The 13,824-nt window shown below is 55.5% G+C and overlaps 1 protein-coding gene across 3 annotated transcripts; it reads right to left on the bottom strand.

Moving 5' to 3' along the window:
- Positions 1-4,851: 4,851 nt before the first annotated feature.
- ADAD2 (adenosine deaminase domain containing 2) lies at positions 4,852-11,472 on the bottom strand. 3 transcript variants are annotated; one of them, XM_049110631.1, is made up of 11 exons: positions 11,247-11,472; positions 10,995-11,138; positions 7,369-7,515; positions 7,013-7,120; positions 6,799-6,924; positions 6,541-6,691; positions 6,276-6,443; positions 5,923-6,152; positions 5,575-5,818; positions 5,207-5,348; positions 4,852-5,099 (listed from the first exon to the last, which is right to left on the bottom strand). In XM_049110631.1, the coding sequence occupies exons 1-11, from the start codon at positions 11,455-11,457 to the stop codon at positions 4,995-4,997; spliced, it is 1,776 nt and encodes a 591-aa protein (XP_048966588.1). In that variant the 5' UTR covers positions 11,458-11,472; the 3' UTR covers positions 4,852-4,994. The 3 variants fall into 3 exon arrangements, with proteins under 3 accessions (XP_048966588.1, XP_048966587.1, XP_048966589.1); XM_049110630.1 differs by having other exon boundaries at positions 4,859-5,099; positions 7,013-7,123; XM_049110632.1 differs by having other exon boundaries at positions 4,865-5,099; positions 5,207-5,327; positions 7,013-7,123.
- Between the last annotated feature and the right edge of the window lie 2,352 nt (positions 11,473-13,824).

Raw genomic sequence — 13,824 nt, forward strand, 5'->3', positions numbered from 1 at the left:
CTCTCTGAGGAGGGTGCTATTATCCCCATTTTATAGACAAAGCAACGGAGGCACAGACAAGTCAGGTGACCGTTCCAAGTCACCCAGCCATCAGCGAAGGGCTCAGGATTCAAACCCAGCCTGTGTGGCCCCAAACTCCGTGCTTCAAACCTCTCCTTCTACTGCCTTCCTGGAGCCTCTGGACGATACCCATGTGTCCCCAATGGGCTTTCTCTCACTACAGAAAAGACACTGAGATCCAATAACCCCCTGTAAGATGGTATTCCAGAATGAGATGTTTTTTCAAAGAGTTTATTTATTTATTCATGAGTGACAGAGAGAGGCAGAGACACAGGCAGAGGGAGAAGTAGGCTTCTTGTGGGGAGCCTGATGTGGGACTCGATCCCAGGACCCCAGGATCATGCCCTGAGCCAAAGGCAGATGCTCAACCATGGAGCCACCCAGGTGCCCCTAAATATTTGGTTTCTGAAAGAAGCAGGCTTCCTGGCACAGAGGAGGGACCTGGCCAAACAAGAACCGTTGGTTCTGCTCTGGGGCTCACACCTTCATCAGCTCAGCTCATTGGTGGGTTTCAAACACCTGTCCCAAAGCCCCCAGTCTCCAAGGGACTCCCCGGTGTGAGGCCCTAGGGCAGAACTTTCTGCGCCTTATTTCATCCACAAAGTGATGGTATAGATGGTATAGAGGAGGCCCTGTAGGCTTCCCACTGATCAATGAGCAAACAGACACTGAATGGTCCCACAGGGCAGACCCAACTCAGGGTCTGCAGTTCCTGGGCCTGTCTTTGCGTTACCAACCACATGAACACACACCTTGAGGCTGTCCAGTGCCTTCCCGGTGGGCCCCGGGGCAGAGGGTGGCCATGGGCTTGCCGACATCTGGTTCTTCTTCCCTGTTTCCAGCTTCCCTGCAGGTAGGTTCTGCTCAGTGGAATGTGGTGGAAGGGGTGTGTGCCACTGGGGCTCGGGCCAGCATAAGCCTTTTACTTTCCCTCCTGCCCCTCACTCCACAGGCCCTGCAGATTCTGAGGAATATCCAAAGGCCTAAGACAGGGGTCAGGAAACTATATCTGTCCCCCACCTTGTTTTTGTAAATAAAGTTTTATCAAAACACAGCCTGGCCCACTCCTTGTCTGCAGCGCTTTGAGGCTATACCAGCAGTCAAGCAGCGGCAACGGAGACTGTATGGCCCACAAGGTGGAAATCTTTATCTTCTGGCTCTTTGTAGAGGATTTGCTGGCCCTGCCCTAAGTGGTGGGGCCTCAAGATGGAAGCAGCTGATCTCCTGCATCAGTGGATTATACCAGCAAGAGAGGAGCCTCTCCTGAGTAAGCCACTGAAACCGTGGGGCTGTTTGTCACCGCATTTGGTCTACCCTGCTCCCTGTATCCTATAGAAGCTTCTAAAGATGTCCTCAGGCAAGATATCCACACCAAACCCTGGCCATCGGCCCTGGTAGGGGTAAGGAGCTCGTGTCTGCAGCCACGCTGGCTGGCTCTGGTGATCTGCCACTCTGGGAACAAGAATCTGCATCAGCAAATCCGATGGGGGGAAACACAGGCCAGCTCGGTCACCCAGAGCAGCGCTGACATCTACATGGAAAGTAGAAGGTTCTACTTCTATTCCACACACTCTCTTCTCAACCAGTATCAACACCAGGCAATAAAATATCACTTCTCGATGACCCAGAACAGTTGTTCAGTCCTAGACATGTACCTTACAGCCACCCGCCTCTGCCCCTGGCTCATTTCTACCTTCCGGGACCACCTGCCACACAGCGGGTGGCAGCAAGCGCAGGTGCCCCCTCCTTCCCAGAGCATGATGCCTTCCCCTCCCCTTTCCAAGTGCCCCCTGTGTGCCAGCCTCTGAGCTGGCCCCAGGGACCAGGAGGGCGGGGCCCACTCACACTCCCGCTAGATTCCTGTCCCTAGCCATCCCTGCAGCGTGGGGAGTCACTGTATTTAGACCGAAGAACCTGCAGGCAGAAGTAATGTGGGGAAGCCCAGCTCATGTCCTAAGAGGGGAGGCTGCCTTCCCCTGAAGCCAGGATGGGGGGACAGCCATCGGGGGACCTGTCACCTCCATCTGCTGAGAGGAAAGAGCTCTGCTGAAAGCCCAAGGGTGTGGCAGTCTTTGTCACAGCATTTTGTGGTATACCGGATGTTTTTACCTGCCATCAAACCGCTGTGCCATGGAGTGGGGTATCTCCCCCCACCCCCTGGGCTCTCACTAACCTTTCTCTAGCTCTTATTCACTTTCCCATTCAAAGCTCGTTTGTCAAGAATCTTCTACATGGGAGACCCCACCCAAGGAGACAGGGAGGAGCAGACAAGGGGCCACCTCCCAGAGCTGGGAGCAGACAGGCCTGCAGAGGGACAGCCGCCACCTAAGGACTGCCAAGAGAAAGGAACGCTGCTCGGCCCCCTTCCCCATTCAGCCACTGCGACCCCATAGGTGACGCTTTTGTGGCTGACTCATTTGCCAGATGGGGACACTGAGGCTTGGAGAGGTGGTTGGCCCCTTGGCATCCAGGTGGGCAAGGTGGTGAAGTGGTGTGTCTTGGTCTTCATGGTCATGGTCCGCATGTCTGAGTGTTGAAGACCATGCAGAGGGAGCGGAGGGGCAGTGCGGCGTATGGGGTGCTGGGGGCCCAGGAAGGGTTCCCAGAGCTCCAAGCAGCAGGAAGGCAGAGGGGAGTGATCGCATGGGCATCCTGGAGGAGGAGGCAGGGTGACTCGTGCCCAGCTAGATGACATCACCTGCCAATTTAAATATGCCATTGCTGGCGAAACTACAGCCATAGGGATTAGGCCAAGAAGACATTAACAGGCTCGCCATTTCAAAAGCAGCCTTCATCATTGTCCTTCAACATAAATACAGCTGAGTCAAAGGAACGGAGCGAGTTCCGTGTAATGAGGACTGTCTTGGGAGGACAGGACGGGACAGGCAGATTTATGGAAGGTGGGGACAAATATTCCTTACTTGGCAGAACACAGCAGAGTTAATGTCACTTTGAATAACTTGTTTACCCAGTGATTATGTGATGAATGAATATCAGAAGGCTCACTGCCTACGGCTGCGGCGGGGCCGGGTGTTGTGGTCGCCACTGCAGTACGAAGAGTAAATCAATTGAACTTATCTCCCAGGGACAACCACCATGCAACAAATGGGCTAATTAATAGGCTTGGGTGTTTTAAAAAATCCTCTTGTCCCTGGAAAAAATAGCCAAGAGAAATCAACATTTCAAAGTTGGCCTGAGAAGTTTCTTTTAGAGAAACTGTACCTACTGATCTCCTGCAGCTGTTTGCTCAGATCAAAACCCTCAGTGCTTACCTGGCTCTGGAGACCCTCCTGGCAGGTGCAAACTCCCTGCCCTAATCCTCCGCCCGCTGGCCCTGCACAAGCAAATTCCTGAGCACAGGCTCCATGTGTGGTAGCCCCTCCTCTTGACTCCCCCTTCCCTCCCTCCTTTCTCCCCATTCCCTCCCCCTTCCCATTCCCTCCCTCTTCTTACCCGTTTGCTCCCCCTAACCCTCCCCCTTCTGCTGCCATAACAAAGTACTACACAGTAGGTGCCCTTAAAACAGACATTTATTTAGCTCCCAGCTCTGAAGGCCAGAAGTTTGAAGTCAGGATGCTGGCAGGGCTGATTACCCCCAGAGGCTCTCAGGAGGAAAGCATTCCATGCCTCCCTCCCAGCGTCTGGTGGTGGCTGCCATCCTTGGCATTCCTTGGCTTGTGGCAGCATCACTGCCCTCTCTGTGTTCACATGGGCCCCTCCCTGTATACATCTGTCTCTTCTTACAAGGGCCCCAGGCACTGGATTAGGGCCCACCCAATTCCCCTATGACCTCATTTTAACTTGATTATGTGTGCAAAGACTGCTTCCAGGTAAAGTCACTTTGAGAGACTCTGGGGGGACATGAATTGGGGGTGAATGTTTAGCCCCATATATCTTCAAGCCCGGTGAGAGGGACTCTGGGCCCCGCCCACTCACAAAAATCCAAAGGACCTGACTGACAGGGACTAGGGCAGCTGTCTGCCTCCTCTCCCAAATGGGACCATGATGCCTGAGCCCTCTGGCACCTTCAACACAGGGCTGATGAGCCCCGTGGAGCTCGCTGTGCAGGCCGGCACAGCTGAGGCCTCTGGCCAGCCCACGTGGGACCCAAGAGCAGGAGCCACCCTCCACTACCGCTCCTTCCAGGTCTGAGCTCTGGGAAAGAAAGGGACACCAAAGCCCCATCACACCCGAGAGGGGGATGCCCCCACGCTGCTGCCACAGCCCAGCCCCAGGAGACAACACGGCCGCCCCCTGAGCACACGCAGGCAGGGAGGCAGGCCCAAGCCATGGCTGGTGGCACGATAAAGTAATTCTGTGTTTTAAAAAAATCACAGTCCCTAAATGGTGTCACTTAGGCTGAGTTCCCAAATCAGGGTTTAATACATAATCTAACGCAGTTTCAACCTCCCCAAAAAGGTAGTCCTAACTGGTCAGTCAGGGAGTTTTCAGTCAGAGCCAATGAGTCTGCTACCTGGGTCCTCTCCACCCACAGCCCCCCAAAGACAGATACGGTATCTCCATGAAAAGACACTTTGCTTTTCCCCCAGAAAGCTTCAAACCTAGGTGTTTTTTTTTGTTTGTTTGTTTTGTTTTTGCCAATAACTCTTACCCCCACCCTCCTAGAAAAACTTCCCATCTTGTTCCACTCCTCTGAACACCTCTCTGCTGGAGTGGAGTGGCCCAACCCACGAATCCTTAAACAAAATGGCTGCAGGCAACCCCCTCCTCCCAAAAGAGCCAAGGACGCCTAGAAGCACCAAAACCATTCTTTATTTGAGTCCACATGTGCAGCAGCCCCACCACCACCATATAGGCCCCTCCCTGCAACTCCCACTTTGCCCTGTGCCATCTCCCACTCCCATGAGCCTCCCCGCCTCTCCCCAAAAATGGCCCTCCCCCCGCAGGATCCAGCTCAGCTCAGGAGGTGGGCTTCAGCCTCTGAATTTGCCCACCAGTGGTTTCGAGGACCAAGCCCCCAGGCCCTGCTGGTCCAGGAGGAGAGACAGCTGCCTGCGGGCGTCCTGGTAGGGTCCAGCCTAAGACAGGACAGGAGGAGGGTGGAGAGCGTGAGAGCTTGCTGGTCTGGTGGGGCTCAGGATGAAGCAGGCCTGGTGGGGGGGCGGGGGGGGGGCAAGGTGCTGACCTTGGCTGCCTCATAGGTCTTCAAGGCTAGGAGGCAGGACTTCCCCAGAACTCCGGCAACCTGGCGGAAGGCCCTGAGAAAGGCTGCCTTGCAGAGGCGGGAGGGGGGCCCGAGGCCAGCACTGAAGATGGAAACAGAAGGCCTAAAGACTAAGCTAACAGCCCACACCCTGCCACTCACACCACCTTTCTCACCACAGCAATCCTGGGGCGGGGGGGGGGGGGGGGGGTTCAGAAGTGTTACAGGGTGGGTGATGGAAGCACCAGCCATGGTCACAGAGCTAGGATTAGGACTGGATGTACCCACCTACCCCATGGGCAGGGAGCCAGGGACCCCTCACCAGCAGCCCTCCCATGAGCCTTTCTTACTCGGCCTTCACACGCCCTGTGGCCACATCCACGACCTCGACATCGGTGTCCCCCAGACTCCAGTTAAGGCTCAGGCTATGGCAGGTGTTGGGGATAGGATCCAAGGGGGCCACAGGGGGCCCCGCAAACAGGTGCAGCGTGGTACGGGCATAGGGGGGCGGCAGGCACGGCCCCAGGACCCTGTCTAGGCTGGGCCGGGTGTGGATGGCCCTGCTCAGAGTTGGGGGGTCATGGCAGGGGTCGGCTGTGGGGACAGAGGCACCAGACAAGGTCTAAGTCACCGCCACCCTCTCCCACACACCACCCAGACCCCCCTTCCATCCTCACCTCAGCCCCCAGGGCCCTCACCCAGGACAAGGCTGGTGGCATAGAGGGGAGGCAGAAAGTGGGCAAGCAGCCCGCCACCCAGTCCCAGCACAGCCCAGCGGGCCAGCTTGTCACTGGTGGAGAGGCAGCCCACATGGGTGTCACGGAGCGAAGGCGCCACATAGCACACGGGCTTCAGCTCCCCACGGACATGGGCCTGAAGGCGGGAGGGCGGGCTATGTAGGAGGCTGCCCTCAGTGGACGGAGGGAGGCTGCAGAGGCAGGCAGGGGAGCAAAGGCAGAGGACACAAGCATTAGCACTACCCATCTGCCCCCCGCATACCACCCTTCCCGATCCAGCCAGACTGAGGGACCCACCAGGGCTCCCCACGTACTAGATATCGTGGGCGGCTCCCGTGGGGGTATTGCTGACGTAGAGATGCAGGAAGATCCGGGGCTTGAGGGCAAAGGGGGGCCCAGGCCCAGGCTGGGGGGCCAGTACTGACCGTTCCTTGCCCTTGGCACCACCCTGTGTCACCAACAGGAGCTGGCGGAACAAGAACCTGGGGGAGGCAGGTGGAGGAGAGTCTGGGCCATAGGGTCCCATTCCCTGAGCCCTGCCGGGGCTGCAGCCGAGTGCCCGCCCCGCCCGCCCCTCACCTGAGCAGGGCCCTGCGGGCCACCACCAGCCCATGGCAGTCGTGGAGCTGCCGCCCGGAGAACTCTAGCCAGCCCGCACAGCTGCTGCTGCCCGTGCCCAGAGCCACCAGCTCATAGATCTCCTTGGCGTGGCCCTTGGCACCTGGGACCTCTGTAAGGGAAGGGGGCAGAGATGTGCCCACAAGGCACAGGGACCCACGGTATGTGTGTGTGTGTGTGGGGGGGGGGTTCCTGAATTAAGGGCTGGGCAAGCCCTACCTCTCTCCAGGATGACCGCTGCCACAGTCCCTTTACAGGCCCGGTATGGTGAGGTCTTGTCCACCAGACGGTCAAAGCCGGCGCTGACCACAGCCGCACAGCGCTGCTCATGGGTTAGGATGTTCTCTGCAGATTGGGGAGAGGGTGGAGGAGGGGACCCCACAGACAGTACCCCTCCTCACCACAGGGCTGGATGTAACAAGGGTGCACCTACCTACACTCAGAGGGGCAAGTGGAGGCTTGCTGGGGGTCTCTGAGGACTCTGGAAGGGAGATGGGGTGGGTTGCCATGGATACCAGGGCCTGTCCTCCTGTCCTTTGTCCTTCTGGAAGCCAAGAAGTTCCATTAGTGGGAGTGTGGGGGATCATCTTCCAGAAACCCCAAATTCCTGGGCTGCACCTCTAGCGGTCCCTGAATCCCCAGGGTGGGCATGCTTCAAAGGAATTAGGGCAGAGGTCAGCTCACATATCCCCTCCCCAGTTCCCTGAGGGTGAGGCCCTGATGTCCAGATGGGCTCTGCGACAAGCCAGCCCCATGTGTGCATCTAGCTGGGTCACTGGTCCCCCTTACCCGGGCTCCCCAGCTGACTTCGGATGTAGTGGAGGGTAGAGACTGCTGCCACTGCCTGCTGTCTGGCCTCTGGCTTGCTGCTGGCATTGCCCGTGGGGCAGAGCAGCCCATCCAGTTCAGCACACATGGAGAAGGGGAAGCAGGGGTCTGTAGGAGGAGAGGCCCTGAAGAAGCCTCGTCATGGGCCCACCAGAGCCACAGCCCCTCTCAGCCCACCTCCCCCTGACCCCACCCCTACTTTGAACCCAAAACTATTGGCTGTAGGGCAATTTTGCTATAAAAGAAAATCAGGAAAAATAAAAAGAGGGGCATTCATTAGAAAGGACATAATAACACATGAAAAACGAATAACAAAATTAAAAAGACTACCACAAAATATAAAATGTTTGAATGCATTCAAAATGTGTAGTATGGATTTGTGTCAGTACCGCACAAAGAATGGGTTTCATTTTGTGGGCAGGACCCAAGGTCTTGTCTTCAAAGCCTCTCATTCAACATAGTCGTACATGTTCTTATTTCCTTGATTTGTCTACTTGCTTGGCAACACACTTTTTCTTTTCTCCCTAGAATTTCTTTCTTCATTAAGAGAGGAATCAGTTTCCTAATACGGGGCTGTGTATTTGTAACGGAGCTCCAGATGGTGTGTGGAAGCGTCCACACTGTTGTTCGCTTGGGTGTATTGTCACCCGTATGTGGACAGTCCAGAGTTCTCCGGGTAACGGGGATTCAAACTCTGTATGGATCTCTATGAGGGCCGAGATTTGTAGAATATTAAAATGGGAGTTCTGGGTCAGCGGAGAAATGAAACCAATCCATCAACCAATTTGATGAAACCAAACTGTCAACTAGTTTTTTATCTTTCACAGCAAAATTGCCTTATGGCCAATTAGTTACGAGATGAAAATGCTCATGGCAAAGATGAAAGAGGAAAGATGCTTATGGCCACAGTCCCTAGAACACCAGGCAGCAAGGAAGATCAGACTGACAGGAAGACGAGGCTGCAAACTCCTGCCCACCCCGGGCACAGGGGGCTGGGCTTGTCGCCCAGAGAATCCTGACAAGCTGCTCCCCGATAGCCTGTATGACCCCATGTGATAGCGGGCACAGACCAAGGGCAGGGAGTGTGGCCAGCGGTGCCGGGACCCATGTCCAGGGCTGCCCACTGTACCCCTCAGCCTGCCCCCAGGCACACTGCTCTGTTTCTTCTCTAGTTTGAAAGGTTCATCTACTAAATGCTATCATTTCAGGTGTGACTATGAGACCAGAGGCAGAAGAAGCCCCTGGAGCTGAGTTCACCTGGTGAAAGGACATAAGTCTATCTCGGTTTCATGGTTCTTGCTGGTACTCGCTGCTCAATTATTTCCCAAAAGGAGTGCCCTTTGAGAAGGGAGGCTGCATCTCAGTACTCCTCGCTAGCGCTGAGATTTACTCCCTTTCAAAGGGCATCAAGAATGCCAACTAGCAGATGCAGGAAGAACACCGGCATCAGAGAGGTCCCTGGTGCCAGATTCACCACAGAGAGGACAGTGAAGACCCTGGGGGTGCCCTTCACCCCAAGTGAGCCCCTCCCGGCTAACACTGCCAGTGGTAGGACAGACAGATCGCGGGCCTCCTGGAGGACATGCAGCCAAGGACACCACGTGCACTCCCACCCTTGATTGTAACCTGAACCCAGTCTGGAATAAACAAACCCAGGTGGAGGGACTTTCTGGGGAAAAAAAAAAAAAAAAAAAAAAAAAAACAGCCCTTACTCTCCAAAACCATCAACGTCCTGCACACAAAGGTGGGCTGAGCAACTGTTTCATATGACAGGAGATTAAAGAGATGCACAGCTACAGAACAGCTCATACCCGGCAGGAGAATGGCTATTATTGGGACAACTGGCAAAACCCAGATGCAAATGGTATTTAGCTAAAGCATGACATCAGTGTTAACTTTCCAGAATTTGAGCATTTACTGTGGTTGTATAAAATAACATCCCTGTTCTTAGGAAATACACTGTGGCGTTTAAGGGATAAATCAACTTCGTTTAGAAAAAGAAATGTATTTATATATTAATAAACAGGAGAGAGAAAGACATATACACCAAGCAGAGGCAACAAATGCTAACTGGATCTGAGTGAAGAGCCTATAGGAGTTAATACTACTCTTTAAACTGTTAACAAATAGGGACGCCTGGGTGGCTCCGTGGTTGAGCAGGCTCAGGGCACAATACCAGGGTCCTGGGATAGAGTCCCACATCAGGCTCCCTGCATGGAGCCTGCTTCTCCCTCTGCCTGTGTCTCTGTGCCTCTCTCTGTGTCTCTCATGAATAAATATTTTTTAAAAATGTTATCAAATACAAACTTAACTAAAAACCCACGTAACAGCAGGCAGGGGTGTCCTAAGCAGAGGGAGGAACAGAATGACCCAGTGGCTCACACTGTGCAATGCGGCTGCCGCCTCTCTGGCCTCAGTCTTCCTATCTGTAAAGTGGTGGGGATGATGCCTCCCTAGGAAACAGTTGTGAAAACTCAGTGAAGTAATGTGCCTAAAGCCCTTCAAACAGTTGCCTGGCCCATTGTCCACAACTCAAGAATGTTAGCTATTATCATCTGTACTGAGTCCGTCTTCCTATCTTCTGCACCCTTGGGGCTCCTGTGTTTGGGGGCTTTGATCCTGGAAAGGCTGCCTCTCCCAGGGCGAGCTAACTCCTAGAGTTAGCCAACAATGTCCCTGCGGACGCGTTTGCTATAAAAACCAACCAATCCAGAGCTCATACTCCGACCATCAACCCCTAAGTCACCCCAGGGCCAGGTACTGGGCAACTGGGGACACCCTCATAACCCCAAAACCTACTTAGTGCCTTGCCTTACACAATCCTAAGCTCACCCAGCACACTGACCCTACCTCAACCATTCCTTCCTGAGAAAACCCCAACAAAGGCTCTGTGGGTTTCTCTCCCGGCTCTTCTGCCTCCTGAGGAACCCTGGTCCTATCCCTTGTGGGCCCTGCCTGGCGAGCTGTGCCTCACACTCCTAGGGATCCGTAGTTCATTCTCCCGTCATGACAATCATCTCCAGGCCTTACTATCCCTGATGAAAGCAAGTCCCAAGTACATTTTTAATACGGTCCCTTTTTTGAGCTGTTCATGTAGGATTCTCGTGGGCAGTTGCACAAATGCTCCCAACGGCTGGACAGAGTCTCTTACCATCTCCTTAGAAACTGGGAATGCTCCTGCCTTGAGGTTGGGAACGTGAATTCAGGACCCGAGGTGGTCCTGGGTGAGGGAGTCAGAGTTCGGGGGCTTACACGGGGCGGGGGGGGGAACCGAGTCCCCCGCGCCTCCCCTTGCAGCGTCGGGGTCACTGAGCTGCGCTTCCTCCGGCCAGGGGCGGGCCCGGCTGGGGAGCTCCGATGTTGGCAGGGCAGCTGCAGGTCCATGTCATTGGCCCCAACAGTACACCCGGGCCGAGGGGCCGGCAGCTGACGGCTCCAGGCTTCAGGCGGCCGAGAGCTCGTCCTTACCGGGGGGCCGGGGCCGGGGCTCCCGCACCCTGGGGCTCGCAGCGGGTGGCCTGGCTCGCACTCAGGCCCGGGGCACGCGCCCTCCGACCCCAGGTCCGGGGGGGGGGGGGGGGGCTCACCTGCCGTCTGGTCCTCCCGGAACATGAGCGACACGCCCAGACTGGCGGCGTACTGCGCGAGCATGGCCACGGCCTGGCCCCGCCGCGGGTCCCGGAGCTGCAGGCCCAGCTGCCCGGCCGCCGCCGGGACGTCCCCCGCAGGCCCTGCGGGCGGGACAGAGACCCTCGGCGACCTCCCCAGCCGCGCCCCCGGGTCCTCCCGTGCCCCGGCTGCCCCCAGCTCCCCGGCCCCGGCCCCTGCCGCGGGCCCACCGTCCCCCGCCGCCGAGGCCTGGGGCTGCCCGCCCCCCTTGTCGTTCTCCGCGCCGGCGGCCACCGCAGGCTCCCAGGGGTCCTGGCCCAGGCTGCCCGACGGCCGCCACGGGCCGCCACGCCTGGGGTTGATTTGCAACGACGCCGCCAGACGGGGCCTCCTGCGCCCACTGTCGTCGGCGCCGGGGCCGGGGGCGGCGGGAGAGGCCATGGCCGGAGGCGCGGACCGCGGAGGACGGAGGACGGAGGACGGCGCGCCGGATCTCACGCCGCCTGTGCGCTTTTACACGCGTCCGGCGGGCGCCACCCGAGGACCACGTGGCCCGGCCTCGAGGGCAAGGCAAGCCCCGCCCCCGCCTCAGTGCCGGCCAATGGGAGCCCGCAGAGCTACGTCGGACGCTATGCCCAGCCAATTGGAAGGCCAGTCTCCGAGTTGCCTCCGCCTGGATGCGGAGCACGGGTTGAGCGGTCTCCTGGGTTGAGCGGTCTCCTGGCTAATCGCGCGTTCCCCGGTGGGCTTTCAGGCCAGGGAGCGGGGAGGCGAGGAATGTGGGTGCTCCTGCGACACTGTGTTCTCCAGCCTGAGGTGGTCCTGCAAGGGGAAACCTGGGAAGGGGTCTAGGGGTGCAGGTCTAGAGCCTCCCCCTTGCTCCCGCCCCTGGATGCCCTGAACGGCACCCATCACACCAGACCACCCCCAACCGCTAAGCTTGGGGGTGGGTGTCAATGTCTTTCTTTAGCGGATAAATGTAGATGTTCTCAGTTGAGGCAGCCCCACAGCATCGTTAGGATCTACATTTAAAAACTGTACTGGGACGCCTCGGTGGCTCAGCGGTTGAGCGTCTGCCTTTGGCTCAGGGCGCGATCCTGGGCCCCAGATGGAGTCCCACATGGGGCACCCTGCCGGGAGCCTGCTTCTCCTTCTGCCTGTGTCTCGAATGAATGAATGAATGAATGAATGAATACATCTTTTATTAAAAAAAATTTTTAAAAATACAAACTGTGTACTGCAGGCCTTTCTGAAGCTTCTAGCAAAAATTAACCATTTGGCACCACCCCCGCCCCTGTCCCCTGTTGTTTTCAGAAGGGATTTTAAGCTGTCTTATAAAAATACCACAAGACAGGGACACCTGGATGGCTCAGTTGGTGAAGCATTTGCCTTCAGCTCAGGTCATGATCCTGGGGTGCTGGGATGGAGCCCCATGTTGGGCTCCCTGCCTAGCGGGAAGTCTGCTTCTCCCTCTCCCTTTGCCCTTTCCCCCGCTCATTTTCTCTCTCTCTCTCTCTCTCCTTCCCTCCCTCAAATGAATCTTTTTAAAAATTACCATAAGACAGCAGTTCTTTAAGATGAGGGACTAGGAATGAAGGAAAAATATCAAAAGCAAGATTAAGTCAGGTGCAATACACAATTGTTTTAAGAGGCCACACCTTTAACTGAGTCCTACAGGAGTCAAGAAACAGGAAGATATGATCAGTTTCTTAGTACACAGTCTGTAAGATTTGTCACTATGGTTGCTGCTGCTAGTGATAGTCACCTTTGGATCTGATGATGCTAACCAGGTAGTGTGGATGCTGGGGCACATGGGGACCAATCAGTGGAACCAGCAATCTGGTTTGACCTGGGAAGAGCAGGGCAGGGTAGATTCACCCTCTCAAATGTTTTAAGGGATGATATCAGGAAGTAGAATTCTGGTTTTGGGGTATAGTTCAGAGAGTGGAAGTAGGCATAGTGGATAGAAGGGTCATCACAGCAGACGCTCAGAAATGAAATGATGGCTACAGACAACCACAAAAACATGAATAGGGTTTCAGGCTCAGAAACATCCCCCATGGGATCCCTGGGTGGCGCGGCGGGCCTTTGGCCCAGGGCGCGATCCTGGAGACCCGGGATCGAATCCCACGTTGGGCTCCCGGTGCATGGAGCCTGCTTCTCCTCTGCCTGTGTCTCTGCCTCTCTCTCTGTGTGACTATCATAAATAAATAAAAATTTAAAAAGAAACATCCCGGGATCCCTGGGTGGCGCAACGGTTCGGCGCCTGCCTTTGGCCCAGGGGTGATCCTGGAGACCCGGGATCGAATCCCACGTCGGGCTCCCGGTGCATGGAGCCTGCTTGCCTGCTTCTCCCTCTGCCTATGTCTCTGCCTCTCTCTCTCTCTCTTTTTCTGTGTGTGTGACTATCATAAATAAATAAAATTTAAAAAAAAAGAAACATCCCCCATAAGGAATTGCATGGACAAATGGGGAACTATTCAACAATGAACTATAACTCAGTAATAAGAAACTACTGTCACATGCATGAAATGAGTGAGTCTCCTAGGCATGTCTAGTGAAAGGAGCCAGACTAAAGTGATCACATTCAACATGAGTGTATTGATATAAATCTGTTGGATTGGCAAAATTAATCTATAGTGATAAAAGTCAAAGTCATGATTACTTCTTGAAGGGGATATTGACTGGGAAGTAGCACTGGGGAATTCTCTTGAGTGCCAGAAGCATTCTTTATCTTGATCTGGGTGCTGGTTATGGGGGTATTGCACATGTAAAGATTTGGTGAGCTGCACTGGTGCCTTTTCGTTT

Source organism: Canis lupus, chromosome 5 (genome assembly GCF_003254725.2).
Source record: "Canis lupus dingo isolate Sandy chromosome 5, ASM325472v2, whole genome shotgun sequence".
NCBI lineage: Eukaryota > Metazoa > Chordata > Mammalia > Carnivora > Canidae > Canis > Canis lupus.

What these genes read in the sequence shown, in the direction of transcription:
- ADAD2 (XM_049110630.1), bottom strand. Translation starts at nt 11,457, where the DNA reads ATGGCCTCTCCCGCCGCCCCCGGCCCCGGCGCCGACGACAGTGGGCGC. An exon ending in TGCCACCAGCCTTGTCCTGG is followed by an intron (nt 5,819 to 5,922) that starts GTGAGGGCCCTG and finishes CTGTCCCCACAG; the next exon opens with CCGACCCCTGCCATGACCCC. An exon ending in ACAGGGCGTGTGAAGGCCGA is followed by an intron (nt 5,349 to 5,574) that starts GTAAGAAAGGCT and finishes CTTAGTCTTTAG; the next exon opens with GCCTTCTGTTTCCATCTTCA.